At 49.5% G+C, this 27,731-nt stretch overlaps 11 protein-coding genes across 11 annotated transcripts in view; 6 read left to right on the top strand and 5 right to left on the bottom strand.

The window, feature by feature from the left end:
- Positions 1-344: 344 nt before the first annotated feature.
- On the bottom strand, positions 345-2,659 carry EPUS_05165 (uncharacterized protein; the record flags this gene model as incomplete). The annotated part of the gene is made up of 4 exons (XM_007789542.1): positions 345-699; positions 756-1,151; positions 1,207-2,192; positions 2,243-2,659. The coding sequence occupies 4 exons, from the start codon at positions 2,657-2,659 to the stop codon at positions 345-347; spliced, it is 2,154 nt and encodes a 717-aa protein (XP_007787732.1).
- A 209-nt stretch (positions 2,660-2,868) lies between these two features.
- Positions 2,869-3,825, bottom strand: EPUS_05164 (Pre-mRNA-splicing factor syf2; the record flags this gene model as incomplete). Its single annotated transcript, XM_007789541.1, has 1 exon — positions 2,869-3,825. The coding sequence occupies one exon, from the start codon at positions 3,823-3,825 to the stop codon at positions 2,869-2,871; it is 957 nt and encodes a 318-aa protein (XP_007787731.1).
- A 714-nt stretch (positions 3,826-4,539) lies between these two features.
- Positions 4,540-5,124, top strand: EPUS_05163 (uncharacterized protein; the record flags this gene model as incomplete). Its single annotated transcript, XM_007789540.1, has 1 exon — positions 4,540-5,124. The coding sequence occupies one exon, from the start codon at positions 4,540-4,542 to the stop codon at positions 5,122-5,124; it is 585 nt and encodes a 194-aa protein (XP_007787730.1).
- A 1,163-nt stretch (positions 5,125-6,287) lies between these two features.
- Positions 6,288-7,877, top strand: EPUS_05162 (uncharacterized protein; the record flags this gene model as incomplete). Its single annotated transcript, XM_007789539.1, has 2 exons — positions 6,288-6,741; positions 6,874-7,877. The coding sequence occupies 2 exons, from the start codon at positions 6,288-6,290 to the stop codon at positions 7,875-7,877; spliced, it is 1,458 nt and encodes a 485-aa protein (XP_007787729.1).
- Positions 7,878-8,393: 516 nt separating this feature from the next.
- Positions 8,394-9,518, bottom strand: EPUS_05161 (uncharacterized protein; the record flags this gene model as incomplete). The annotated part of the gene is made up of 2 exons (XM_007789538.1): positions 8,394-9,252; positions 9,307-9,518. 2 exons carry the CDS (start codon positions 9,516-9,518, stop codon positions 8,394-8,396), a joined length of 1,071 nt encoding a protein of 356 aa, XP_007787728.1.
- Positions 9,519-13,129: 3,611 nt separating this feature from the next.
- On the bottom strand, positions 13,130-14,065 carry EPUS_05160 (uncharacterized protein; the record flags this gene model as incomplete). The annotated part of the gene is made up of 1 exon (XM_007789537.1): positions 13,130-14,065. One exon carries the CDS (start codon positions 14,063-14,065, stop codon positions 13,130-13,132), a length of 936 nt encoding a protein of 311 aa, XP_007787727.1.
- A 3,219-nt stretch (positions 14,066-17,284) lies between these two features.
- On the top strand, positions 17,285-17,647 carry EPUS_05159 (uncharacterized protein; the record flags this gene model as incomplete). The annotated part of the gene is made up of 1 exon (XM_007789536.1): positions 17,285-17,647. One exon carries the CDS (start codon positions 17,285-17,287, stop codon positions 17,645-17,647), a length of 363 nt encoding a protein of 120 aa, XP_007787726.1.
- Positions 17,648-19,527: 1,880 nt separating this feature from the next.
- Positions 19,528-20,538, top strand: EPUS_05158 (uncharacterized protein; the record flags this gene model as incomplete). The annotated part of the gene is made up of 1 exon (XM_007789535.1): positions 19,528-20,538. One exon carries the CDS (start codon positions 19,528-19,530, stop codon positions 20,536-20,538), a length of 1,011 nt encoding a protein of 336 aa, XP_007787725.1.
- Positions 20,539-21,154: 616 nt separating this feature from the next.
- On the top strand, positions 21,155-22,921 carry EPUS_05157 (uncharacterized protein; the record flags this gene model as incomplete). The annotated part of the gene is made up of 4 exons (XM_007789534.1): positions 21,155-21,373; positions 21,424-21,533; positions 21,584-21,746; positions 21,794-22,921. 4 exons carry the CDS (start codon positions 21,155-21,157, stop codon positions 22,919-22,921), a joined length of 1,620 nt encoding a protein of 539 aa, XP_007787724.1.
- A 482-nt stretch (positions 22,922-23,403) lies between these two features.
- On the top strand, positions 23,404-26,514 carry EPUS_05156 (uncharacterized protein; the record flags this gene model as incomplete). The annotated part of the gene is made up of 6 exons (XM_007789533.1): positions 23,404-23,685; positions 23,771-23,896; positions 23,944-24,075; positions 24,120-24,665; positions 24,718-24,904; positions 24,956-26,514. The coding sequence occupies 6 exons, from the start codon at positions 23,404-23,406 to the stop codon at positions 26,512-26,514; spliced, it is 2,832 nt and encodes a 943-aa protein (XP_007787723.1).
- A 1,031-nt stretch (positions 26,515-27,545) lies between these two features.
- The window catches only part of EPUS_05155 (uncharacterized protein), a gene marked incomplete at both ends in the record, with an annotated part of 1,161 nt that continues 975 nt past the window's right edge, over positions 27,546-27,731 (bottom strand). Inside the window, one exon of the mRNA XM_007789532.1 lies at positions 27,546-27,731. This exon is cut by the window's right edge and continues 477 nt beyond it. Coding sequence (XP_007787722.1) covers positions 27,546-27,731 — 186 coding nt within the window.

Here is a 27,731-nt window from a genome sequence, read left to right as displayed (position 1 = left end):
AAAGGAGGAGTCGGGAGAGGGAATAGAGTAGGGAAGTTGAGGAGGGAGGTGTTGATTTTTTCGAATGAGAAAGGTCTTCGAGGGAGTGCACCAGTTAGGGCAGGGCAGGGCAGGGCCTGAGCTGATGCATTGTGTCTGCAACAGTACAAAAGTCTGTGGCTGGCTTTGTTAGCTATCTGTATCTGAACGCTGCCGCCTTTCTTGCTGTCCCCCGTGCCCGCATGAAAGTTACACATACCAGCACCTAAGGTGTGAATGCGAAGCGCCAAACCCATTGCAACCGACACAAGAAACGTCTCTGACCATCAGTTGCTGTCTATCCTTCCATCCACCTCATGTCTTCCCTATGCCAGGATATGCGGATTCCTCCGAATCCAAGGATAGTACGCACCTCGATAAGCAGCAGGTCTTGCTTCGAACCACAGCTGAATATTCTCCGCGAGCTTGCCTTCAATGACCCAGGCTTGTACGGCGAGGGGGTCCACCCGCTCGAGGCACAATCCTTTGTAGAGACCGAGGAGATTGCTCTCCTCCTGCACCGAGACACAGCGATCGAAGCCAAAGTCCCTGCGTATGTCGACGTCGCCGGGCAGGCCATCGTCGATCGTCTGCCACAAGGCTTCCGCAGTGGAGGAATTACGCGTGCTGGATGTATCGGGAAGACGCGGAGGCGAGGCGTCAAAGTAAACCATGCCCGTGCTTTCTCGCATCAGTATGTGCTGAGGTATTTGATGGTATTTTGGAGCCGGACTTACTGTTCTGGCTCGCCAGCTCGCTTTTCCATGTCCAGCTCAACCAGCATATGCTCGTTCCTCAACAGCCAGGCGAAATGATCCCCACGCAGGTGCTCGGGTCGTTGCATGAACTTCTCCTTGATTTTCGCGACGAGTCTTACTTCAGCACGCCATCTGTTCACTTCACCGGGTTGGATAAGCATGTTCGCCGAGTCTCTGTACAGACCAAGGAGCATCTTTCTGTCTTCATCTTGAGTGAATTTGGAGAAGCCATAGCCGTGGTGGACTTCGTCATCCTTTGGTATTTCGTCACGCTCGGCTGCCTCGTAAAGAGCATACCCGCTCGAGGCATGCATTCGATCCAGGGTATGTAACAGGCTGTTTCCTGGGCTCAAGCGAGCAAAAGCTTCCTCCAATCTTTAGTGTCTAGGATTAGCCAGGTTTTGCTGAGGTAAGGGCAGAAATTACGCACGACTTGAATTCCTCGTTGACTGCACTAGAGCTCTTATCATCCTCATTGCCCTCGAGAGATGGCTTGAATTCGCCGGAGCGTCCTGGGTCACAATTTTGGTTTGATGGGGTAGCGGTGATCGGGATCAAAAGCTGAGATTTTAATTTTGCTGCTATGGCACGTGTAGCTTGGATAAGAACATTGACTTTGTCAGAGCCAATATCTAGCACTTCAGGAACCATCCAGGCGCTGTGTTGGCTGAAAACCGGATCCCGGGTCTTGAGCTGAAATTGCTGAGCAAAGTCATGGCACAAGAAGCAAGGTCTGGCGCTACTGGCCAGGTTGGCGAACACTCCATCGGAACCCTTTTGCAGCAAATAAGTAATGATTTGTACTTCAGCATGCATCATTGGTTTAAGACGCTGGAATTTTTCGTGCAGAGCCAGGACTTGTTCCATGCTGAGATGTCGAATGATGTTAGTGCGCAGAGCTGTTGAAACTGGAGAGAGGCCACACCGACGGAGAGTTCTCTTCAAGGATTGTGGCTCACTATGTGGAGTGGATGTGACGTTTGGCGATTGCAGGCAGACAATATCGAGGACTCGAAGCTGTGGCAGCTTTTCAAGCGCTTCAAGAATGATACCCCAAGCTTTGGGCAGCCTTTTTAGCAAGCAAATGTTGCTCCAGAGATCATTGGTGATATGGTTGTCGCCAATGATATTTCGTAGGTGTAATTTGGCGAAAGGGACGTATGCCAAATCGAATGCCGCAAGTAGTTGAGAGGCAGCGTATGAGGCATCGTACTGAAAAGTATCGACCAGAGACCGAAGCGCGTTCGTGAGCTCCTTATGTGGTGAGAGTAGCGTCATCAGTATTGGACGCGCAGCAGTCCTCTCCACAACATGTACTCGCAATGCCTCACGTGTTTTGGGAATCAAATGATCATGGAGTTGAGTCAGTTGAAGGTCGAGTATTTTCGTTCTTAAGGAAATTGTTTGGTCAAGGCCCTGTCCCCCATCAGTTTTACACGTCTTTTCCAGTACACAAGTAGACTTACAAGTGGACCGTATGCAGCAAGTTGTGAGAGTGGATGTAATTCTGTTACTAGTTCTTGAAAAAGCTTCTTCTCTTCCTCGGTAAAGCTGGTGTTGCGTGCAAGCACCACGACGCATCTATCCTTGCCCTCGATGAGCGCCGCACTGGCAATCTGACAGGCAGAATCATCCTTGGAAGCTAATTGGCAAAATGCTTCAAGTAACGCCGATTTCACTGTCTCTTGAGGAACAAGCTCGCCATTTTGAGGCTGAAGTATCCTCCGAAGCTCATCACTGTCTTCAAAGTTAGTTGCGACTGAGCTGATCTCACCACCATTGCGTATCGAGGTGAGGCTGGCGAGTCCATTGAAAGTTGCTTCACCCAGGCCTGTCTTCGACCAAGTAAAGCTGCTGTCGTTGGGTATGTTTGAAGAAGCCATGAATGAAGAAGTAGCATGTACTACCATTTAGCTGTGCTCGGTGGAAAGAATGAGCCTGAATTTTTATGGATGTTGTGGTGAAAAGATAGAGGCTTTAGACCACACATTTCGTGAGAACCTCAAGAATCAGCAACCAATCGCCAGAACACAGCACGTTCAAGCGTAATTTGTAACACCGGTGTTCTTCTGCAACCCATTCAAGGTGACGTTCATATTGCAGTTCCTCTCTCGAAGCTTTCTCGGATATCCCCAGTGTACCTATCGTAGAATCTAGCCAGCTTCTGGTTGAATTGCTTGTTCTTATCGTTGATATATGTGATGTCTCCATCATTGGTATCAGCACCGAGTCGGTCCCTCCTCCTTTTGAGCCTCGCGTCCTCCGCCTTCTGCATATCCTTGACCAGCCTGTCCACATTCTCCCTCTTCGGTCGATTCTCTACAAATTCGACTGTGTCTGATGTGGAATAAAAAGTTCCGTCCTTGTCAACGGCAACCAGCTCTCCATCCTCCATCTCCACAATATCCAGCCCACCACTTTGAGCTGCCTTCTCGATCAACGCTGCCTTCGAAGCTTCGTACTCCTCCCGGTTCCTGATCCCTCCTTTCAACTCCATATTTTCTAGGTTCTTGATTTGCCTCTCATACATTTTGGCCGCTTCGCTGCTGTAGTCCTGGAAGGCAACATTATCCCTCTGACGCGCCTTCTTCTCCATCCTCTCATCCCACCGCTCAGACTCCTCTACTGTGTAATCCCAAGCTCGCTTTCGTTCGAAAGCACCAAGTCCACCTTCTTCTTCTGTATCTGCCTTCAAGAGATTATGCGAAGCTACAGCGGCTTTACGGGAAAGATTGGCGAGGAGAGATGGGTCGACCGATGAACGAGAAGCTTCAGCGCGGGCTTCCGCCAAATTCGACTTCTGTGAAGCGGATGCGCGGGACTGAAGAGCCTTGAAGCGCGCCATACGGTCGGTTTGAGAAGTGGATGGAGGTGCAGCTATTGCGGGTGGGGAAGATTTGGACGGATCTCTGATGCGATCTCGTGTGCCATTTTTGGGAATGATTTCACTGTCTTGCTGTTCTTCTTGTTCCGTAGCTTTAGCTGACGCTACCGCAGGTATCTCAGATATTTCCTCAACCATGTTCTTGCTTTCCAAGGTGGCTGGCATGGCAGCAGATGTAGGTCAAACCGCAAAAGGTGCTACCGCTATGCTATCTGGAGCTCTGTGGACGAAGTGCGTCACTTTATAAGGGTAAGCGGCTGTAGGTAGATCAAGATATGTGTACGTGGGTGTTGGCCCATGTGGAGGGGAATCCGACGATAGGAACATTATTGTACACGCCAAGATACGTGCAATACGCTTGTACTACTAGTATGGAGCTTTACCTGTTTCTGGGTAGCCGTGGCCCAATGCCACCCTAAGCTTTAGCGACTCTCCACTAATTACTATATACCCCTTGAGGCCGCTTACTACGTATGGCGCAGCCATCCAAGATCCTCGTACCGTTTGTATGTGGAACTCTTTTGTTCAGAAACAACGTGCCTCCCGACGAGGCGAGAGGTTCTAATGGCCTATATTGGGACTACGCATGGCGGCTCGAGCCCGAGCAGTGAGAAAGTCTTGGGTCTCAAGCGGATTGGACCCCTAACACAATGTCCGCCGTAGGGCTGTCCATAGCGCACTGATCCACTTACACCAGGAAATAGACTGGAGTGAGAATCTCATATTTTATCATGGCCTACTCCGTACACCTCATTTCATTCTCCTTGTGCGGCCCACCAAATTAACTATTCAGCTTTTGCACGCCATAAAAACAACCTTGCACCCATCTGCATTGGACACAACCAATGTGACGGTTTGCATCCTGACACGCTAAATGCTATGAACAATCTTGCTTGTGTGTACTCCAAATATTTCGAGTATGAAAAGACTAGAGAGTTACTCACAGAATCATCGAGAGGCCTGTTCCAAACGCTCGGCCCGACCCATCCCGACACTCTCATAGCCCAGGAGAACTTGGCAATGGTATACAATGACCTTGGTGGCAGTCTCAGAGATGATGGGCACAGTATCATGCTTGACGTGTTGGCAAAGCGGAAAGAAAAGCTGGGGAAAGAGCATCCATTCACGCTCTTAGCAATGTGCCATCTGGCTCGAACTAAAGCAGATCGTGGTGATTTCGAAGAAGCGGAGGCGCTCCTGTACGATGGTCTAGCTGTAGCGAAACAAAATCTTGGTGAAACGCATATTGGAACTTTATATGGCAAAACTCATCTCGGACGAGTGCTGCTCATGCAAAGACGGTATGGGGAAGCAGAGGATATTCTGGTGGATACGATTAAGAAGTACGAGCTTAGTTCTGCCGCCAGGAACGGGGAGCACCCTGATCGCTTGATCGCCATGAGGGCTCTTGATCGATTGTTATCAAGAGCAAAACAAGATCCCCGAGGCGATCGCTGTTTCTGAGCGAGCCATCGCAGGGCTATGTACGATTGAAGGCCAGGATCACGTTTTCATGAGAAAACTAGAAGCGAGGCTCGAAGAACTACACGCCATTCGATAGAAGAGTTCCAAGGATCCGAGGGAAGCTAGGGAGAAGCCGATGGAAAAACCGATCCCAAGGTCAGAAATTGTGATAGGGGTCGTCAGCTCCGAGCTTGAATACCTGGATCATTCCACGGTTCCAAGCCTAGGGTCATCATAATAAGATGTGGCAATATGGTCGTCGTCTGCCCAACCTGGTTACAGGCACTCCTTATACTCAGCTCACCAACTGAAACCTTACCCGCCATGAAATGCTCGGGTTTTGAATTTACTGTTGGAGTTGTACGATTATCCCAATCACTTCGTCCGCAAGAGGTGGAGGAACCCCAGCCGACATTCGAACACGGAGTAGTCCGGTATGACAACAGGAGATGGTTACCAATTGCCGCGTACAAACAGCTCTCTGGGAGCCAAGCGGGCATGTTGCAGGAGGCGCGGCACACAAACAGGTGCTGAGTGGTAGTAGAGGACATGTATCCATATGATCGTCTGAGTCGAGATAGAGAAGGTAGGCGGTCTATTTAAGGAATTCCGGGCCAGTGCTGTCGAGCAAGGAGTCGGAAGGCAACGTCATAACTGAAGAAGATCTTGTCAGGGCTACGGCTAGGATCTGCAGTGTATTGGCCAGTGTCGTAGATAGAGCAGCTAAATCGAAGGTGGGAAATTACGATTACAACAGGACTTTGTCGTATACTACTGTATACCTGGACCAGGACTTCCTCTTGCGGCAACCGCAGTTTCAATGCCAAGCCTTTATGCATCACATGACTAAGATCCATGCACGAGATACATATGAAACTCAAGCAAATTGTCCTTTCTATTGTAGCGTCAACAATGTCCCAGTGTATTTGCAGTCGCAGCCGCCTGAGTTAGAATTTATACTGACCATCAATTGATCAATTGATGGTCTGGAGTCGAGTTGATTACTTACATCTGCCTATGGCGCCACTGTGCTCGTAACAACACCTTCTGGTGGTCTCCAAGCCCTGGGCCCGTTTCCAAAACGACGTGCGGTCTTCCGAGATTGCATCGATGGCAGGATATCCAGCGCATGCGTCTCCAGCTGCACGCCTCAAACCCCAGCCATGCCTCCTCGTCCCCTGCCAATGTGCAAGATCCCTTTCGCCCTTGCAAGAATTAGTCCCGGCATGACAATCAAAGAACGCTGCTACAGCCCCTTTACACCCTTGTCTCCCTTCTCCGTGTGTACGCAACAACAGATTAATCGGCCCTCGCGACCGACAGTTCGCTTATCTTCAAAGAGGAAACCGGCACGCTTGCGGAGGACAGAGGACAAACGTCAAGCATCCATAGGAGAATTTGGGGATGATGATGATGATGATGCTGGGGTTAAAGTCTATCTCAAGAACCTCGACTTGCGTATGGATAAAACATGGGGTTATAATCCTCTGGATACTCTCGAACTAGAACAAACTGGCTATGATGCCACTGCGAGGCAGTGGCTCTGTGTTGATGTCTTAAATGCGTTGGAGGAACAGTGGGACACACGGGAAATTGTGGGCTATTTGGGTGACACCGGTAAGTGCAAGTACTACCCGGGCCATCTTCCCCATCAAAGTGAGATCTGTAGCTGCCCTAGCACACTCTTGAGCCCAGAGTCTCATACACGGTAGCATCCCCGTCCGTGCGGTAGGACTGACAACCTTGCAGATCGAGAAGGATGCGGATACCCCTTACCTGTCCCAGCGGATGTCCTGGCATTTATTGGCCAATATCTGCTTAAAAAGGTACCACGATGGGACAATCTGGGCGTCACTCTATTGGAAATTGCTGTGGCAATGAAGCACGAAGGGGCGATCATGTTCCTCGGCGAACGGGACTTCTCCAGGGGCATCGGCCCCTCCCACGCCTCGGAATGGGTCTTAGCGGGAATTGCGGACCTAGCGGCCCACGGCAAAGACCCACGAGCCATGACGCTTTGTGCAAGAAATTTGCGGCTCATGAAGCAAAGCCATGAGTCGCTAGCACTGGCCGTGGAACTCTGCCGGATGACCGAGCCTGGGCGACCGAGGGCAGAAGGAGAAAAAGGTGCTGCCCTTCCCCTGCCGTGGAGGACATGGCTTGAGGCATTAAAGGACTCGAACAGAAGCATGGAATACATGCACCGCGCTCTGCAATACGGGGCTTTGGTCTGGGATGATCCCGAGGCGTGTGCACTACATGCCCAAACTCCACTCGTTCCACTAGGCAGCGAGTATTGGTTGCGATACGCCACTAAAGGAGCGATGGGAGGAGAACTACAGTCGATGCGCGACATTGGAGTCTACCATCTGGGTATCCATGGCTGGTTTCCCGACGGAGGAGAGGCCTCAAATGCCCATGACTCGCGAATCGGGTTTGCATGGCTGGAAATGTTCGCCCACTTTGCTAAACCGGACCGTGCAGCAAAAGTCTGGGCTGGGATGGCGATGGTGCTCCGTGAACATGGCGACAGACTCGGAGGTTTGAAGTATCTGCAGGAGGGACTCAAACAGATTGATCAAAGGGTCGACATTGAGGATGTGGAGAAGAAACGGGGGTTCAGAGAACTTGTCCCTCTCATCCAGCACTGGGACGTCCAGGACCTGGTCAATCTGCAGGAGCAGAAGATTACTTCCGAGGCCTTCCTCGGAGGTCCGATAGTCCCTCTATCTTCTCCCCTCGGCGATGGCTGAGTGTTTAGATCGGTCAGAAATTATAAAAAAAATATGTCTCAGAGAGTCAGAAGTGGGATATACCACATGGAAACCCATATTTCATCGAGAGCAGCAATTCCAAGTCGTTAGGTAGAAAATACCCAGCACGTACAATCAGCTCAAATACATGTGCCGCTTCGCAGATATCGCGCTTTCAGCTTCAAAAGCAACCTCAGCATATCCATCCATCCATCCCCACATACATATGCCACTCCCCGGATATGGAGCTCTCAGCTTCAGGTTGGGCTTTGACTAAAAAGAATCGTACGAAGACGTTGCTAGACAGCCAGCAGCGACCAACCGGTACGGGAAATATGCATCCAGCATGCTGTAAACAAGGCGTCATTACCCATCAAAGGGGACGCCAGGTTACATGCAACACAGTTCCTCTCCCAACGCGCCTATATCGATGTGCAGGCATGACGAAGAAGCACCATCTTGCTTGTTTCTACAATGTCCCAAATCCGAACCAATTTCCCCCAATGAACATGAGATCTACTCATCAGGCGACGTCCTCTGCGCCCTAGAGCCCTGCTTCAACTTCAAGGGAAAGCCAGCTCCGCTCGCCACCAACCCCCTCACCAGCGGCGTGCTTGGCTGCACGTGATCGAAATCCTTGGCGTTGACCACATTAAAAGGCTCGCTGAGGACCGAGTGCAAGATGGGCAGCGGGGTTCCATCCATCTTCAGTCTCATGAGCTGGAACTCCAGGCGGTACACGCCCGCCCTGCGAATGGAGAGGTCGGCAAAGTAGAAGAAGGTGGCGGGCAGATTCCTTCCCGACGCGTGCGAAGGCGGTATCGTCTGTGCGGGGTAGTACAGCTGTGACGAGGGATGGGGCGGCGCGGTGTGCGGGTCTGGATCTTCGTCACAGAAGAATGGGCTGGCGTCCAGGTTGCCGTTGATCTGTTTTTCGGCTTTCTGGCCGCTGCTGTTGTCGTCTTGGCACATCACGACGGAGATGTCTTGTGCCGGGCCGGATGCCGTACAGAGGAGACAATGCACGATGAAGGATTGATCCTGCATGTCTTCGATGTCGGCGGGAGAGTTGGGGTCGAAGTCCGATATCTGCAGTTGCAGGACGGGCGGGGGATCTACGGCGCGCCGGTCTCGACCGTTGGAGCAGGCGCGGCCGGCTCGTGGCTGCTGCCGGATATGAAGCCAGTATCGCTGCTTCTTGGCTGCAGAGGTGCTGTAGCCGGGATTCATTGGTGGAGATGTAGATGACTTGGGCGTGTGACTGCCGGGGGTGGAGCCTGAGATATAGCTATAGTGGTCCGATCCTGCCTGACTGTACGTACCGTTCGAGCTGGGAGCTGATGCGGCAAAGCTGGTTACCACGGTCAGACGAGGGCTGCAGCGTATCACCATGTTACGAAGTAACATCATATTTATGCTATACACTTACTTTTGACGAAATGGTAGAATGTCCTGAAACTGTCTTTGCGGCTGCTGTGATGGCCCAGGGCTCGAGCAAGATCCACTAGATGAAGTACATTCAGCAGAGTTTCTGGGGTGCATGAGGCGTCGTTGATTAAAGGCTATATTGCCAGAGCCGTATAAATGATCTTCGCTCTGCTGACTGTCCGTCTGCTGATGGGCATACGAATGAGTCGCCATGGACGCAGGGATTATGATGTCAAGCTCTAGATGGCTGAGTAGCGATAGGAGCTAGCTATGACTAGGGTGATTGGGAGGCTGATAGGTCGGATCAATGGGAGTGTAGCGGAGTGGCCAATGCTATAAACGCACACGACTCAGATGTTAGTTCGATATTGGTGGCCTTGTTCTATGCTGAGCATGAACCTCTTGGGGAGAGCCTATGAAGACTAAGAAATCAATCGAGAAAATGTCGAATGCTCACCTCTATATGCCAGTCTTCAGACTGCACATACGTATTTTCCAGCGTTCAGCTTGCGTTGCGCCGTTGTCATATGCAGTGTCTCGGAAACCACCGAAAGCTACCTATCCACAAAGTGATCAACATGGCTACGGTCTTGGAGACCTGTAGTACCAGTGTCCCGGTAAAGATTGTTGTAGACTAATGCAGCCTTGAAGTCAGGATCTAGCAGGTTAGTCTTGGTACGACCACATCATTTTGCTCAGTGGTCTCACAACCTTGCCCCGTCTGTGGAGAAAGAAGGGTCGAGATGCGTCTGCGTATGCAGCCAGAGAATCGGAACAAAGTCCTTTGACACTATCGATACACCCAATTACTAGTTATATATAGAAGTGCTTATCATAGCCAAGAGCTATCAGCATTGTGCCGATGGTTGATCAACAATAAGACTGCGTGTAAGAAGACAGTGACGTACAAGATCAACGAACGGCATCTGCCGGAAAGAAACTATCATGGGAGGAGGACAAGAAACTGCTGCTAAGAGACATGGCTTTCCGTAGCGGGATCTCATCTGACAAATGTGGTCCGAAAGAGTTAAATAAGGCGAGTGCATGGTAAAGAATCAAATCGTGGCCAATGAAAAGGGCCACGACTGATAGAAGCCATTGAAAGCAGTGATGCAGCAAAAGTCTTGTGACCACACGGTATACGACTGCTCGAGCTGTGCCACACAGCTACCGGAACCATTTCTGTCGAAAGATGGACGGACTGGTAGGGAGCGTTTGAAGATGATAGCACTATATCCTCACCGCCAGAAGTCAAAGGTAGTTGCAGTGAGTTGCACGGAGAGGCATGCAGGGCAGTAGACTAAGGAGGTGGCTTCCTGCCGTGAAACCATGGGCCTTTGTTCTGCTGCGAGAAATATTGAAAGAAATGCATTAGCGAGCTAGTACGCAGCACTTTTGCTGGCTCAAAGAACTCGTAGCCACGAGGTCGACGTAACCTTCTCTCAGCGCACAGGCCACCGTGCCGAGATCGCCATGTGTCGTGTTTCACATCCGGCGAATCTTTCCGGGCGGTCACTCCGGACATTGTGCCAGCGATTGAGAACACCTTGCTCGCGTGAAGCGCGATCAGCCTCACTGTCACTGCGGATAATGTAAGGTGGTAGCGGTCTTGCAGTCGAAGAGAAGAGGACCAATAACATCGAGCAAATTAGAGCCACGTGAGATATGCACCAAAACTTGGATTCGAAATCTGGCCCACGCCAAGTAAGATGTTGAGCGGGTGGCTTTTTGTGCCTATGGAGCGGAAGAATTGCTGCTTTTCTCCGCATCAATCGCTGCAGATCTTGCCCTTTCCACGTGAGGTACGGAGTAGTCATTGCTCCAGACGATTACTCACCCAGCTCGCGGAACTCGCTCTATCCGCAGCTAAGCAGGGATGCTACCGCCGGTTCAAAAGCTCTCTTCTGACGTTCAGGCCTCCCATCTCAAATTAGGCAGGTGCTCTGGTTTACCCTTGGCTCCCTCTAGATGAAGAGTCGGCATCTCAAAGCAGCCATAACTCTAGATCCATAGGTTATGGCGGCGTAGAACAAATCCATTCCCTCGAGAGTGTGAATGGATTTTGACTGAAAGGGTGAGAACAAGGTCTGTGTCTGCATTGTGGAGAGGGTGTGCCTGGATCCGAATCGATGGTCATTGGCGTGGCAGCGGAACGTATGGCACGAGATCTCGGATGATGATCGTAAGCATCCACGCCACATCGACGGGCTAATTTGTCTAGGGAACAATGATCGACGTCGATGTGGTAGTACCCGTAGCACGAGTTTTGAATTAAGGTTTGTCGATGAACCGGGCCCATGGGATCTGAAAGTCAAAAGCGCACCAAAGCAACGGCCCGAGGAATTGGTACTTCCATGGAAAGATCAGCCAAGTTGTGCAATCTCAATCTCAGCACAGCTAGAATACGATCATCAACATCTAAAGAATCAGCTTCACAACAGGCCCAGCTAAGGTACGTTTCAGACATTCTGCCAGTGGTACATCATGCTGATTTTTTTTGATAAGCATTTCAGTTTCAGCCTTGCAAAGCGTACTAAGTAGTGGCAAGTGTGGTGCAATAGTTATAAGCAATTTAATTGATTCTAGAGTGGATGGGAGGAGAAGAAACTGCCGAGCAGCAGCAAGAGCTAATCTAATAGAGGTAGTGCCAAGCGGAGCTAACGTATCCCACGTGACATATGGCTTGCATGCACCCGCCAAGAACCTAGTGTCCTCTTACCGGTAAGATCAATAAAGTAGTATTTAGTACTGCCACCGCCGTCATAGTCTGCTCCACTAATAATACGGCTGCAGGCCTAATGTTTGTACCCCCCTTGCTGAAAATGCTAGTATCCGTAAAAAACGTACTATGTAGAATTGAGTATAAACGCCCAAAAATGGCTCAAATAGGACTAGCCTCTAAAATCGAGTTTGCATTCCATCGGCATCTATAATTGCTTGACATCTCGCCTGCATCGACTGAAGCAGCTTCTTACGATAGTCAAAAGGCACAGCATCTTATGCAGCATTAACAGCCGCTTGTACCTCGTCGTACTTGTGTAGGGTATCTCCATAGCGCTCTTGTATCCAATTTAGGATTGCAGGATGAGCAAAAATTCGTGCAAAATAGTGACAGGGATGTTGACAGGATGTGTAAGTAAAAAAGTCGTTTGTAAGATATTTTGACCAGGGGGGTATACAAAAATTAGGCCTGTAGCGTAGTAAGTCATACTAGTAAGTCAGCAGTATCAAGTCATGGTCAGCCTCGATGACGTGATGACTCAAATACTGGCCGCCACGAGGGTTGAAGACCATCGAGATAGGCAGGCGCTTTTTGTGGTCGATCGCGCGACAATCGTTACAGCCGCTTCACTTTTCATAGAAGGGCAGATGAACTTCAATGAAGCCGGGATGGAGGATCGTCCCGGTTAACCCTTCTTAGCTGAGAGTCTTTCTGGAATATTTCAAATTATCCGCCGACTGTCCAAGTCCCACCGAGACGGAACAGTAACCGTCTCTAGCGAAGTCCAAGTGGCTTTCCAATTGGTGTACGAATGAAGTTAGACATGCTCCGATTCACGTAGGTCGTCATGACATGAATCAAAGTCGTTCATCCTGTGGATGGTTTGGCTAGATCGATCACCATCGAAGCTAGCAAAGTTGAATAATTTTCCCTACAAATACTGTTCTCCACACGATAGAAGAGGGATTCAACACATAATCAACTTTTCTCCAAAAGAGGCCATCTAAGGCAATGTTTGAAAGTATATGTGCAAACACACATAAGGTGTATCTGAACTGTAAACCCTGAAAAGAACATCATCTCACTCCCTTAAATGTGTGACTCACGCCACCCATTTGCGAGCTCTAACCTTCAGCTTTCCGCTTGAGCACTCACTGACGGCACCTGCCGAAGTCGTGTCATCGCCTACCGAAGCAGCAACGTCGCTTCCATAGGTGTCACCGGATCCGTCGTCCACGGGAGCAATATCGCTTCCATAAGTGTCACCGGATCCGCCATCCATGGTAGCAACGGGTGGTCCAGGGATGGGATAGGTTGCATCGCTTTTCATATCGTAGATGATGAAGTTCAGACCCTCCTCCTGCCCAGTGTACAGCGAAGTACCCACAACACCGTCTGGCACGCTCGATCCACCCCCTGTGACAACCAGGTTGATACAAGCAGGGTAGTTTTGCGACTGTCCAGGAAAGTCTAGGTTGATGACTTCGTGCCTCATGACGTAGTTTCCCGCCTTAAGACCCGCTGGTACCTGCACTGACCATTTGTTGCCTGCCTGAATCAACTTGTCCAGGGCCCAGCAACCAGTGTTGCCCTTGACATTGCAACCGGTCGTACTTATCAGGCCCTGTTCAGCAACTTTGAACCATTTGAGTTGTGTCTTGTCGACGTCCTCGCATTTGCCAGGACATTCAGCCATGTAGTCGACTACTGGTCCTTGATGTGTCGGCCATGCTGTCCACTGAAATTCAACGCTGCCACCAGCCTCTACGGTAGCAGAAGATGTCCCCGGGACAGCTTGTTTGTGGCAGATGATATCTGGATTGCTGTATTCGCGAACGAAAGTGTTGTCAGGAACGTTGACCGACCAGGCGATTGTCGAGTATGGAGCTCCGTAGGGATTGTCTGAAGGGAATCCGGGAAATTCTTGCCCTTGGATTTTGATGTTCGTCACGTGGCCATGGGCGGAGACGAGCGAGGGGAGGGCGCTAAGAAGCGAGAGGGAGAGGGAGGTAATGAGTGACTTGGCAGAGAGCGACATTCTGTATGCGTGTCTGAAATGAGTGGCAAGGGACCAGCCCAAGTGAAAATGAGTGTTGCTTAAGGAATGAAATGCTTAACTGAAGCTTGAAGATTCATCTGAAGATATGGGCATGACCAAGGCTTTATGGCCAGCCCGATCAGGGGGGACTCAGTAGTAAGCGACAAAGGCAGGGACCCACCCTGTTAGGCTGTTTCCTGCTCATCCGTTGTCAACACGCACAAAAAGGAGATAACGCTTGGACAAAGAGCTAAATTAGAGTTTAACGCAAGTCTATCACGAAGCGTGGCTAGTATCATAATCTAGGATCAGTTTCACCAGGGGCCGTTTCATCAACACCCGCGCGTCTTGAACCCCAGCGCTCGCCTTGAAAATTTGTTGCCACCCAATCGATCACAGCCGTGGCGGGAAGATTGCGGCTGGCATGTAATTGGTTTGGTGATCCTCCTGGCACTTCCATGGATAAGGGGTCAACCACCTGACGACTCGCATTGTACAGCCCGGGTCGCAAAAGCTGTCAGAAAGCCTAATTAAGCGAATGCTGGTGAGATTTCTCGGACAAAGTAAGGGTCAAGTCCGCAGAGTGTTTGGCAATGCTTTAGAAGACTATGCGCTCCATTTGGTCATAATTGTATCGCCTAGGGCTTGTCATACCTGACCACCCTCCTCTGCTGTCATTTTAAATTGAGCGTTGCAGTTGGAGTGGTGCCCAACTTTCAAATTCCGGGAAGCAGGACCAAGGTGGAGTAAACTTGAAATCTTGGGCCTCCGGTCCCTGAATTAGAACAAACTCGGTTAAAGTATGCCCCTAACCGCGGAAGGCTTGATCCGAAACTAAGGTCAGATTGCCCACAAGAAATGTTGGACGTAAATTACCCCTTTATTCGGCGTCTACGATTATGCCTCCAAGAAGTGAAGAGAGCATTAGCTTAGAGCTTGAGGAATGGGCTGTCTGCTGACCTGCGCGTGGACAAGCAACACTCTAAAGTAAACACTAGTCAGCAACTAGTACTCGAGTGACGTTTACTACCTAGATCCGAATATTGCACAAAGTACTCCATAAACCTATGTTGACTGGCTATCGTCAGCCCAGCCATATGACTGCTCGAACGGGAGAGGCTTGTCTTTCCTTGAGCTTCGCCTTGTTATCCAGTTGCGCTTGCTGAGTGCATCCTGTGAGAACTTCAAATATCTATAAACCGGAAAGTTCGTCAATAACCCCTGTACGAGCGCTTTCGTTTTCTGTTGGCGTCGGCAAAAATTGTAATGTAAGTGGACCAGCAATGCAAAAGTACCCGCAATGCAATGCAATGCCGAGGCCAGACTAACCCTAGAACTCTTAGCTAAATCATGAATTTAAGGAAAGGTATTGCATTGCTGGTCCACCTACGGAGTACGTTATCATCTACTACATACTACGTACTACGTACAGCCTCGAGAAGCTAAAATTTCTCTGAATCAATGGAAGCCTGTACCATCCTTGGAGCTTAACTAGTCGCCGCTCGATTTCCGCCACTTGAAACTGACTCTCTGAAAACCCGCCGGCCTCTATGTGGTTCTGATAGTTATCTCAAAAAAACCAACGACATTAGGTTGGGCTGGAACAGTGCGCACAGTGACTCATACCAAAGGAGAGGCCTTCTCTGCCACCACCTCGTCCCGTCGTGTGGAAGATGAATGACTGACAACAAGAGACCAACCCAGAGCACCATTCATTCACAGCTCGCATCCTGCTATTCCAAACACCATCATCCCAATTTCCTCTAAACAGCTATAGTTTATTCATCTAAACAGATTAACTGGCCTAATCCCAGACGTTAATACTCGACAAAAGGTCCGCGCCCACGTGATGTAAGACTTCCGGCAACAAATGCACGTACATAAAGAACAGAACGGGGAAGACTTGCGATATGGCCTGAGACCTGGCGAGAAGGTAAACCTAGCGTCTAAATCTCAGCTAGAGAACGTGGTGGATGGAGCTCAAGAAGTATTCGACAACCCACAGGAGAAGATGAGAGCATTTCTCCCATGGAGGGTCGAAGGCTTTTTGTACCAGTCACTTCTCGACCCAGTTAGCTATCAATTCCCTGAAGAAATGAAGAGGCGAGTGTATTCCGGACGCGGGAACATCCAAACTGGTGAATCTCCCCAAGTTCAACTAGGTGTCAGAAACAGTAGCGCAGAGTACGGAGGAACTCAGGTCACAGGGCCATTTTGCCCTCCCAAACTCTTTCGAATCCCTCCTGTCAGCGTGACGAGATTTCTCCCAGTGAAGCTCATGCCAAAGCCCAGGATACAATCCCCTATCAGATGACGGGTAACCGAATTCCCAGTCCAGTACATACAATTACAGCAGACCCTTTCGACGTCTTGTCATCGATTGTATCCCAGCCTTGCAAGCTCTAATGCATCATTGTGAGCTCGTGAGGTTTCTTATACCTTTCCGGCTTTATTTCCATCCTTAATTGCAGGATACAATGGACCAGACAACAATGTCTCTATCAATACTCTACTCCCCGTCAATCTAAAAGACAAATGGTTCAACCACGCAATCCCAGACTTAACACTCTTCCACACGACCATGCTACACGCCACCGCACACGATATCATGCTAAGCGGTAAGATGGATCTCTTGGAACCATTCCAAATAAGGAGGGAGACAATCATGCTGGTCAACGAGAGGGTAGCTGATCCCATGCAGAGTGTTAATGGTGTCACAATTGAAGCTGTGGCATGTCTGATTCTCTTCGAGATCAGTGGGAAACTTGCCCATTGAGTGATTAATCAGGAAAGAAGTCAAGATATCATCTCGGGCAACAGTACCAGTTGGGAAATGTCGATCTTTCTAATCTGCATATGGATGGCCTGCAGCGAATGGTGGATATGAAGGAGAGCTAAGCGCACTCAGTTTGTCGAGACATTGGAGAGGTTGATATTCTGGTAAGGTTCCTCAAAGCCATCCTCGATAAATCTATATTGAGCGAGCATGATATCTGACTCCAAATCGCAAAATGAAGGTTGATCTTTCCAACGCGATACATGCACTCTCAACCTTGCTTCAACCTATCAACGCACTCAAAGCCAATTGTAGGGCTCATGCCAACCTCCCTATCAATATCTGACATCACACCCCATTCTTTTCTATCCTGCCAACTACCAATTTCCGTAGCCTTTCCTCCCCCTTATTTCCCCTACACTTGCACAAACCAACTCCTCCAAATGCACCACGAGCTCCGCGCCCTCCCATCCCCCATCTCCTCCACCAATGCGCCACCAACAAGCGACGGTACAACAAGTGACCTCATCTACCTAACCGAGCGGCACCACCACTACCGCCTCCTCCTCTGCAAGTTGTCCAAAGACTCCTCCCCCTCATCCCACACACTCCTCTGGACCACCCCTAGCGAATCGGACATCCTCCCAGCCCTCATCTACCTCCACATCTCTTTCTGGGACTTATCCCTCGAGGCGCCATTACTTGACATGTGCCTCGCCAGGTTGACTTCTGCTCTCTTTCGTGGCGATGAGAACGATGGTGGTGTTATCATTATTGCATCGAGGGTAGGTAGACATCAGACGTAACTTTGGGTTTTGGCTGTCAGTGATAATGTGGCCGGGTTATGAGGAAGGCGGGTAGAGCAGGCAGTACCAAGAGCAAGCCTGATAAGATTGTTGGCTTGCGGTTTATCATTTTGCTTGTGGAAACTGGGGTTTGTAAAGGCTGTGGGGGTAAGATACAGCTCATGAATTTGAGATAAGAGGATATCATGGCACACCTCTTTCATGCCTTCTTAATTGTCTCTTAAACATATTACTGAGATAAGTGATCTTTGTATGAGAACCTTTCCAAAACCGATTTCCATATATTTCCTCGTAACATCATCCTCGGGTATAGCAAGCGCAGACTCTATTGGTCCGGATGCAAACAAGAGGCAGTTGTGCCCAATCTCCCTTTGAACTCCAGGTCCTTCCCGTTCAGTATGCAACAAAGTAAAAAATTTTCGCTTCCAAATCCTTGCTAAGATTCCCGCCGCTCTCACTCATTCCTCCTCATCAATTATTTCTTGCTTCTTGGCGAACAGGCTCACTCTGTTTTGAATGGCGTAAATTCCCCAGCCCACTATTGCAAGCACGACAAACAAGCATATCACGATAATCGCGATGACAATGTTGGCCCTCGTCATGATGATTGATTATGCGTGGTCACGAAACTGGGCTCGAGGGACTGAGTCTCGGAATGATATTTGATTGCTCTTCGGAGGACTGTGCTAGAGTGTGTCGGTTGGTGTGGTAGAGGAGAGCGCGGAGATGGTGATAGACGTCCCGATTGGGCAAACGTTGAGCTCGGTGGTAGCGGTGTCAGCAGTACTGGTTGTGAGATGCTTACACGAGAAGCAATAGGGCGAGAGGACGTAGGCAAATGCGAGGAAGATGTCTCCAGGATGTCTTTTGTAGAATCAACTGTTATGACTTCGCGGTCCTCCCTCAAGCTTGGCTGGAGTTGCTCAACGTCTACTTTGAGACAAAATGTTTGAATCGGTGAAGTCAAAAATAATCAGTAAGTATGAATAGTTTGAAAGAACAGTCAAATGCAAATGCAGTCATCAGTTCATAGATTCGTGTCAACACGCTGTTGGTCAGTGCGGTGTAATCTATGTGCAGTTGAGAGATCGAACAAGTAATCTGCACAGGGCACGAACAGTCATATTTGTAGCATGTCCTCCAAATTCGCGTCCCAGCCTCGACATCTCCACCGAAGAGGTTGGTGGGGGAGTGGAACACAGGTACTCCGTGTAGAAGCCAAACAGCTGTGGTGTTGATCTCCCAGCCACGCCAAGATTCCCAGCCACGAGGATCAGGCGCCGCTAGTCCAGTCTTAGCATATCCACTTCATTGTGCTTGCAATGTTGGCAGTAATCCTCTGTATTATTTTTTCGCTCAGGAGACCTGATTGATGATACTGGCTCATAGTTTTTGTGGGCTTCTTTCTTCGTAGCTTGAGGGAGATATCAAGCCAGTCTCGACCTCGGACACCTACCGATGAATGTCCGGGAATGAGAGTCCGAGTAGTATTGTACACGCCAGGACACACACGCACACGATGTATATCCATGACTCGATGTTATTCTCATGCAAGTGGAGATATACAGAATCCGCTTTCAAAGCCCATCAATCTTATACGGCTTATACAGATTCTGGGAAGCTACTCTCAAAGGTATCCACTTTGACTTCTTCATCCGGAGAGAGCACAAAGGCTGGAGAGACAATGATTTCTATTCTGGTAACATCCGATATTCTTGTGGCAAGATTCTTTGATTCGAAATTCTTCTTGCGAGTTTTGATGCAAGCACGTGGTGACAGCTCTCCAGCGTTCTTCCTCCATGCATTTCTTTTATCACTGCCACCACAGACTTGAATACAATCTCATCGCTATTTCACAACCCTACAAGAATATAGCGAGCATGCAAAAACCCAGTCTTGACCTTGAGATGAAAGATGTTGCCCCCCCAAGCACGATGATGGACGGAACTTATGGGGCACCTATAGACGACGATATTCGATCTCCCCGTACTCCAACCTATGTTCCAACATCCCCAACCTTTTCTAAAGTGACAGCTTTCGACCTCTCCCGCATCTTTGGGCCTAACGAGACAAGCATTGCTGGTGCTCCAAAGTCTGCTCATCTTCCCCCGGAGCCTGTGAAACCATTGGCTTGGATCTGGCAATGCCACCTTTGCAGAACACGATACCCTCTTGGCGTGACCAGGCGTTGTTTACACGATGGTCATTTCTATTGTTCTGGGGAAACGGATCGGCCAAATCTGAAAAAGAAGAAGAGAGGCCAGAGCTGTTCAAGTGAGTTTGATTACATTGGTTGGAGGGAGTGGGGAGAGTGGAAAAGAAAGGTACTCGGCAACTTGGAGAATGGGATTGAAATTAAATCCCGCCCAAGAGGTTGCCAAAAGTGTGAATTCCCAGGCCAATGCAGATATGCCTCCAGCCATACATCCTTTGAAGACACGGTGATGACTGAAAAGAAAGGAGACGGGCCGTCAGCCTCTCTCATGCCGGAAGGGTCTAATATCTCTTCGTTGCTGTACGAGAAGAGGGATGTATCAGAGACTGTCACCTTTGATTCGATCCTTGCAACCGTTCCTGGCGAGCGGGATAAGAAGTCGAAGCTGAGAAGTGCAGACCTCCAGATCAATACAAAGATAGGTACCAAATCCTCTGCCACCAAGACCCTGTCTGTCAAAAACAACTCCGCCGTCTTTGACAGGGTGGCCAAATCGGCCGAGAAACGGTCTGGCAAAAAAGAGTCCGCCCTTTCACCAATTGCAGAAGAATTCTTTTCCAATGGAGATCTCGCGGGAAGTTCATTTGCTGACATGGCGCTTCAGTCTTGGAACGATATTGTAGAATTCGGAAAGGGGTTATCGAAAATAGATGAGGATTGCATGGACCTCACCTGAAATAGACTTATACATCAATTGCACAAGGTATATCTACATTCATGCTCATCCATGATCCTACCTTCACTATTTCGTAGCTGCGGGGGTGTTCCTAATGACCTGTCTGGGCTGCTTGAAATCTGGAACGTGTTTTTATGCAGGGGGATCCTTGGACACGGAGAGAATAATGCCGCCGGACCAATTTGCATTGGACCCCGGAAAGAACATCGTCCGCAACCGCACAGAATTCGCGTATTGTTTTAACCTCGTATCTCGTATCAAGTACGTGTCTGCCTTAGTAGTGGCACGGTTCATGATGGGCTTGTTTGGCCAAAATCTAGATATCCCTCCTCAGGGCGAGCTCAACCCCTATAAACTCCATGAGCTCGTTGGTGCACGCTCGTCTTCTTTGAAATTCGACCTCGGCTAGTTTCAGGCTACAGGCATCAGCATTTTGGGTCTGCTCGTCATCAAGTTGATCATTGCCCTCTTTGTTTCTTTGTGCTTCCTAAGTCTCCCAGAAGTTTTTCTATAGCTTTCCATCTGGCACAAGACAAAGAAACCTTGATCTAATTGTTTGTGACTGATCGAGGCTGCCTGCCTTTTCACGTACACCGTTGTCGAAATGGTGGAAAAAATGAATACAAACTTCATGAGCACCTACCGATTTTGGGCTGGCACTTCTATAGCTTCTTCCATCTTTCTCGTCCAGCTTGCACCAGAGTACTCGGTTGGTGGCTCATACATTTGGACGGCTGTACCGCTTTTCCTTCTGCAATGGCTTGTGTATGCGTTCTATTCCATCATTCTATACCCCAAATTTTTCAGCCCCTTGCGGCATCTACCAAGCCCTCCAGTACGTGGAAGTCCTAGGAGATAAGTTGAACTCGACTGAGCGATTCCTAGGGTGCTTCGTTCTTTATGGGTCAATTCCCAGCCATTTTGGCTGAGCCCTCCGGCATGCCAATGCGAAGATGGATCAACGAAGTTCCAAACAATGGTCTGATTCGCTACACGTAAGATTATACAATCACGCTCCATACTATTGTTTGCTGACTTTCTGCAGACATATGTTCAACACGGAACGCCTGTTGATTACCAGTCCGAAGGCTCTTGGTGAGGTCTTGACCACAAAAAGCTATAACTTTATTAAGCCAAAACAATTACTTATTGGACTGGGAAGAATTCTGGGTGTTAGCATTCTGCTTGCTGAGGGTGATGAGCACAAGGTTTGTTTGTTCCTGCTTGATAGTAATGCTATTGACACATTCCAAAGACTCAGCGTAAGAATCTTATGCCAGCTTTCAATTTTCGCCATATCAAGGATTTGTATCCAGTATTCTGGTCGAAATCGAGGGAGTTTGTTGAGGCCTTGCAGACAGAACTCGATAAGAAGGCGCCTGATGATGTTGTCGAGATTGGTGGTTGGGCGAGTCGAGCCACCCTGGACATCATCGGTGTTGCTGGGCTAGGTCAGGACTTTGGTGCCCTTCAGAACCCTAACACCGAGCTAAATACGACTTACGGGAAAATCTTTACACCCAGTAAAGAGCAACAGTGGCTGGGTCTTCTATCAATGTTCATCCACCCGAAGATCATTCCGAATCTTCCGATCAAGCGTAACGACGACATGTTCGCAGCTCAGCGGGTCATACGTACTATAAGCCGAAATCTTATTCGCCAGAAGAAAGCAGCAATGGAGAAGAACGAGAAGCGGGATATCGATATCATCTCTGTTGCTCTCGAATCTGGTGGCTTTAGTGATGAGAATCTTGTGGATCAGATGATGACGTTCGTTGCCGCTGGCCATGAGACCACATCATCGACGTTGACGTGGGCCGTCTACGAGCTTTGCAAAAAGCCAGAAGTTCAGACGCGGTTGCGAGAAGAGATACATGCTAACATTCAATCCCTGCACGAACCAATAGACGCAGCTAAGCTCGATAATATCCCGTACCTCCATGCCGTTTGCAACGAGACCCTCCGTCACAATGCACCCGTGCCTCTGACCTTGCGTGATACTGCCAACGATTGCACCATCGCCGATACTTACGTGCCCAAAGGAACTAAAATCATCCTTTGCCCATGGGCAGTCAATTTCAGCAAAGAGTTGTGGGGTCCGGACGCCTTTGAGTTCAACCCTGATCGATGGATGGGATCCGGAAGAGCTAATACTGGAGGAGCAGAAAGCAATTATGCTATGCTGACCTTCTTACACGGACCAAGAAGCTGCATTGGCCAAAACTTTGCAAAAGGAGAATTCGCGTGTCTTCTTGCCGCTTTGGTGGGCAAGTTCGAGTTTGAGATGAGAGATCCGAACGAGGAGATTAAGATCCAGGGTGGTGTCACAGCACGTCCAAGGGACGGCATGCACATCAAGCTCAAGGTTGTCGAAGGATGGTGATCATAGAACGGACAGTTCCAAGCATTAGGGCAAAGGATGCAGACACACAGGTGTTGTGGAAGCATGGTCTTTTGGCAGGCCGTGTACCAACAGGGAGGCGGCTATGCATATGGGTATCGGTTCAAACGCAGTGTTTGCGCACTCATTTGTGATGTCAAACAAAGTTCTGCAATATTACAAAACCATTGCCAGGGGTTTCAGTCAGTTTGGCAGTTCCAACTGCCTCCCAACTCGTAGCGTTGTTGCGTCAACATGTGCACCAGCAGACGTGTGCTGAAAAAACTCGCTGCCGGTGAGGAAGATGAGGAAGATGCGGCCCCACCGTGGGTGAGTTAGCGCCCGTAGCCCCCCGAACCACTCCTCCGGCTTTACTAGCTTTTTCCCGCCACAGCGCACCGCCCGCCTGCTGATTTAAACTAATTACTAACCCTCTCCGAAATCAGTACAGAAATACATGTCCTCGGGGGTCCCTTTCGCTCGTTATGGCTGGTATCGATCAAGAGCCACAGGCAAATGATTTGGACCCACTCCACCAACATGACGTCTCCTCTAGCTCTGATGACGAGGATGATGATGAGGACGACGACACCTTATGTGTGGCTTCAGACCACGACTTCAGGCCTGGCATTGATATCGGTGCAATCAAGTCAGCGAAGAACGTCGAGCATTCTGTGGCCCACCAGGTTGAGGCCGAAAGGAGCATTCTAGCCCTGGTGGTTGATGATGAATATCTATTCGCCGGACTAGAAGGAGGTGACATTGCTGTATGTAAACGGCCATGCGTCTTTGAAGGGCAGCAGGTCCCGGCGCTCTCGAACAAATTTCATGCCTAACTGTTGTGTGAGGTAGGTTTGGTCATTGGAAACCTTCGAGAAGGTCTTTACTGTGCATGCACATGCTGAAAGTGTACTGGCATTGTTCTTATCGGAGGACAAGCAACTCCTATTCTCCTCTGGGGTGGACTCAGTCGTAAACGTACGAACCATTTCCCCCTGTTCACCCGTCATGCTGAAAAATGCCAGGTCTGGTCCGCTCACAACCTAACACGCCTGTTCTCCATCTACTCACATCATGACATCGGGGATGTCTTCTGTGTAGCGTATTCGACTTGCCTGAACACTCTATTCTGTGGTTCACAAAACCAGTCTCTGCAGGTATGCTTTCCCATCGAGAAAGGCTTGGAAGCTGACGAATTTAGTGGTTTGACCTCGGATCCAAGAACCTGACACCGCATTCGGCCACCTTTCCAGCCAACCGCAAGCATCGTTTCTTCGATTCGTTAGGACCCGGAGGCACCGTCACGCCACTTCCAGCTGGCAGCCATGTTGTACCTACCACGGGCGGCCAACTAGTAACGTTTCCCAGAAGTAACTACCAAGCATATGCACACTCAAGCTATGTGTATTGCATGTTACTCGCTCAAGGTCTCCGGCACCACCATGCAGAAATGGAGGTACTTGTTACTGGAGGTGGTGACGGGACCATTAAAATATGGTCACTCTATGAATTAGAAACGGTTGGCTTGGTGGCTATTTACAAGTTTAGGAATAATTGTTCAAGTGTGCTGAGTCTAACACATGATGGAACGTTTCTTTATGCGGGGCTTGCGAGTGGCCTAGTACAGGTGTACAATCTGGACTCGCAACAGCTTGTGCAAAAGATCAATATCGGTTCTGATGACGTGACCACGATTCAAGTCATGAACCGAACAGCCTTCTGCGGCACCAGCAATGGTCATTTGAAGGTGCGGGATTGCGCCAAAGAGGACCTCTCAGTCATATTGACCGATTATATAGCAATTCAACTCCCAGTTCTCCGAAGTGGGGGACTGGACGGCCAACACTGGAAAGATCCTATCGTCGACTCGAACACGCTTACATGATCAAGACATCTTGGTAACAGGAGGCAATGACTGTGTTGCCACATTCTGGGACGTGAGCAGGAGCTCTAACTCCTCTGATAAGCAACTACCCTATGGAAATGGTAGGTGAAGCTTATTTTATAGTGTTCAGCAGTCACTAATGTGACTGTCAGATGAAATGGTAAACTCCCTACGAGACTTCGTGGCCTTCCGCACCGTCCCTGGCATACCGAAATACGCTGGACAATGCAATGAAGCGGCGACATTTCTACGAAAACTCTTTGACCTCTTCAATGCCAAGACTGCTTTGCTTTCGTCGAGTAAAGGAGTAAATCCTATCTTGTTTGCGAAATTTGAGGCCTCAGATACGTCGAGAGCACGGAAGACTGTCTTGTTCTATGGCCACTACGACGTCGTGGATGCTGAATACACCGTAGACGGAAATGAGAAGCCAGATACTGATCCATTCTCGCTACGTCCGCTCAATGGCTATCTCTATGGTAGAGGAGTCACTGACAACAAAGGACCAATTCTCGCTGCTTTATATGCGGTGGCTGATCTCACACAAAATCAAGCGCTGAACTGTGATGTCACCTTCCTAATTGAAGGCGAGGAGGAGGCAGGCTCGAGAGGCTTTACCAAAGTAGTTCAGGAAAACCGAAGTCTCATTGGTGAGGTCGACTGGATACTGCTGTCTAACAGCTATTGGCTGGATGATCACATCCCTTGCCTGACATATGGCATGCGCGGAGTTGTCCACGCACGTATCTGCATTTCCAGTGGTCTTCCCGACCGTCACAGCGGCATGGACGGAAAGTCAACCCTACATGAACCGCTGAAGGATCTGACCGTTCTCCTTAGTGGTCTTGTTGGGGAAACAGGGACCAAAGCCAACATTCCTGGGTTCTACGATCACGTTGCACAACTCGACAGGGATGAGAAGAAGCGCTACGATGCTATCATATCTGCGCTCATGCCGGGCCATCCTGAAATCAAAGATGCAATAGCATTCACGGACTCCCTCACACAACGTTGGCGAGAGCCAAACCTGACAATTCATCGAATTATGGTCCCGGAATCCAAAGCTGCCGTCACTATCTCCAGTTATGCCGAGGCTGACCTCTCGATACGAATTGTTCCAAACCAAGACGCCGAGACCATCGCGACGGCACTCACAAAATATACATCCAACCTGTTCCACGATCTCGGAAGCACAAACAAGCTCCAAGTCCACATTTCTTCGAAAGCCGACGCGTGGCTTGGAGATCCCAACAATGAGATCTTTCAGATTCTTGACCAGGCTATCACAGCAGTATGGAATCCGGCATCTTCCACAAAATCAATGCCCAGCACTAATGCTTCACCATCTCGAACATTCCGCCGGCCATCTACCACCACCACCACCTCCTCCTCCCCCATCAAGCCCACAATTCCCCAATCGAAAACACAGACCATGCACCGTCCCACAAACCGTCGTACATCCTCCCTCGCCTCCACTGGCCTTACCTACACACCGGAAAATATGCCGAAAAGGCCCCTCTACATCCGGGAAGGCGGTTCCATCCCCGTGATCAGCTTCCTCGAAAAGGAATTCAACGCCCCTGCAGCCATGTTCCCCTGTGGCCAAGCGAGCGATCACGCGCATCTGGAAAACGAGAGAATGAGAGTGCAGAACCTGTACAATGGGCGTGAAGTGTTTCGGAGGGTTTTTGAGGGATTGCCTAGGGATTGATTATCATGGGAAGGATATGGCCTGGTAAGCACCGGGGTGCTCCTTAAAACTAAATAGAAAGGGCGGGCTTTTGGAGATAGAAGGCAGGAAATAGAGCCTTGGAAAGCCCTTCTTCCTGCCCCTCCTTTTTCCCATTCTCACATTGTTTACCCCCTGACACCCTCATCTGTAGGTAAGCCCTTGAAATTTAGTTTGAAGGATAAATTTTCCCCTATAGGAGAAAAGAGAGAGGGAGGGGAGGGAGTCTTATGTCTATATTCATATCCAAACCACCCTTTGTTTACATGCCCTGGCGTTCTCACGCAAAAGGTAAAATCAATCAATCAGCTCCATCCCTTCCCCCCCCTTTTCTGCTTGGTCTCACCTACTCTCTGTCTGTTACTTGATAATCATCTCAACTTCATCACTCATATATGGTTGTTCCCCGGGGGCCCTGTGCCACTTCTCTGCTTAGGTGGCATGCAGACACCACTCCATTCCCAACAATTTGGAATATACCAGCAGCAGCAGCAGAGGCAGAAGGAGGAGAAATTACATGCATCGCATGGTTTATCAGTTGATGATCCTCTCGTCTGGCTGGCTGGTCGTTGGCAGAGTGGGAGAGAAGGGGAGAGGACGTAGGTGTGCAAGGTGCTGTGCCTGTGCTACTTTGCATACACGGCTAGCTAGCTAGCTAGCTAGGCAGCCAGGCGAAGTCGGGATAGCTTGGTGAGCGCTTTTTCTTTTTTCTCTTTTCTTTTTCCCCTCTGCATGAAGGCGGGGGATGTCGGTCAGAAGGTGAGGGTAGAGGGGAAATAAGAGGGGGCTGGATGGGTGATGCTTGGATATTTGGGGCAAAAGGCAGGAAGACGGGGGACAAATGGTCCGTGTCCTGTAGACGAGATAGAGAGGCCAGGAAATGTGACAAACTCTTTCTATTTGACGATGCTCTAGCGAGATCGTTGTTGGCAAAAGGGGGAGCTTCATTACGGGGAGAAGCTCTACGGTGTTCCCCCAAACCATCTTCAACCCCACCAATTCAAAGCCGCGTGTTAGAACTGCTGCGCTTGCGACCCGTTGGTGATGGTGCCGACGGCACTGACCGCCATCGTGTCTCCGACTGCCTTCTTGGCCGCCTGAGCAAAATGCGCCTGATACCCTGGCCCCGTCTTGATCTTCTTGTAAGCTCTCAGCTCTTTGACTTTCATGTGCTTGACCTTGGGATTCGTGTTGTGATA

The sequence above is a fragment of the Endocarpon pusillum genome (assembly GCF_000464535.1).
Source record: "Endocarpon pusillum Z07020 unplaced genomic scaffold scaffold1122, whole genome shotgun sequence".
NCBI classification, from domain to species: Eukaryota; Fungi; Ascomycota; class Eurotiomycetes; order Verrucariales; family Verrucariaceae; genus Endocarpon; species Endocarpon pusillum.
Note: the sequence above shows the minus strand (reverse complement) of the source record. Positions and strands in the feature narration are given on the sequence as shown.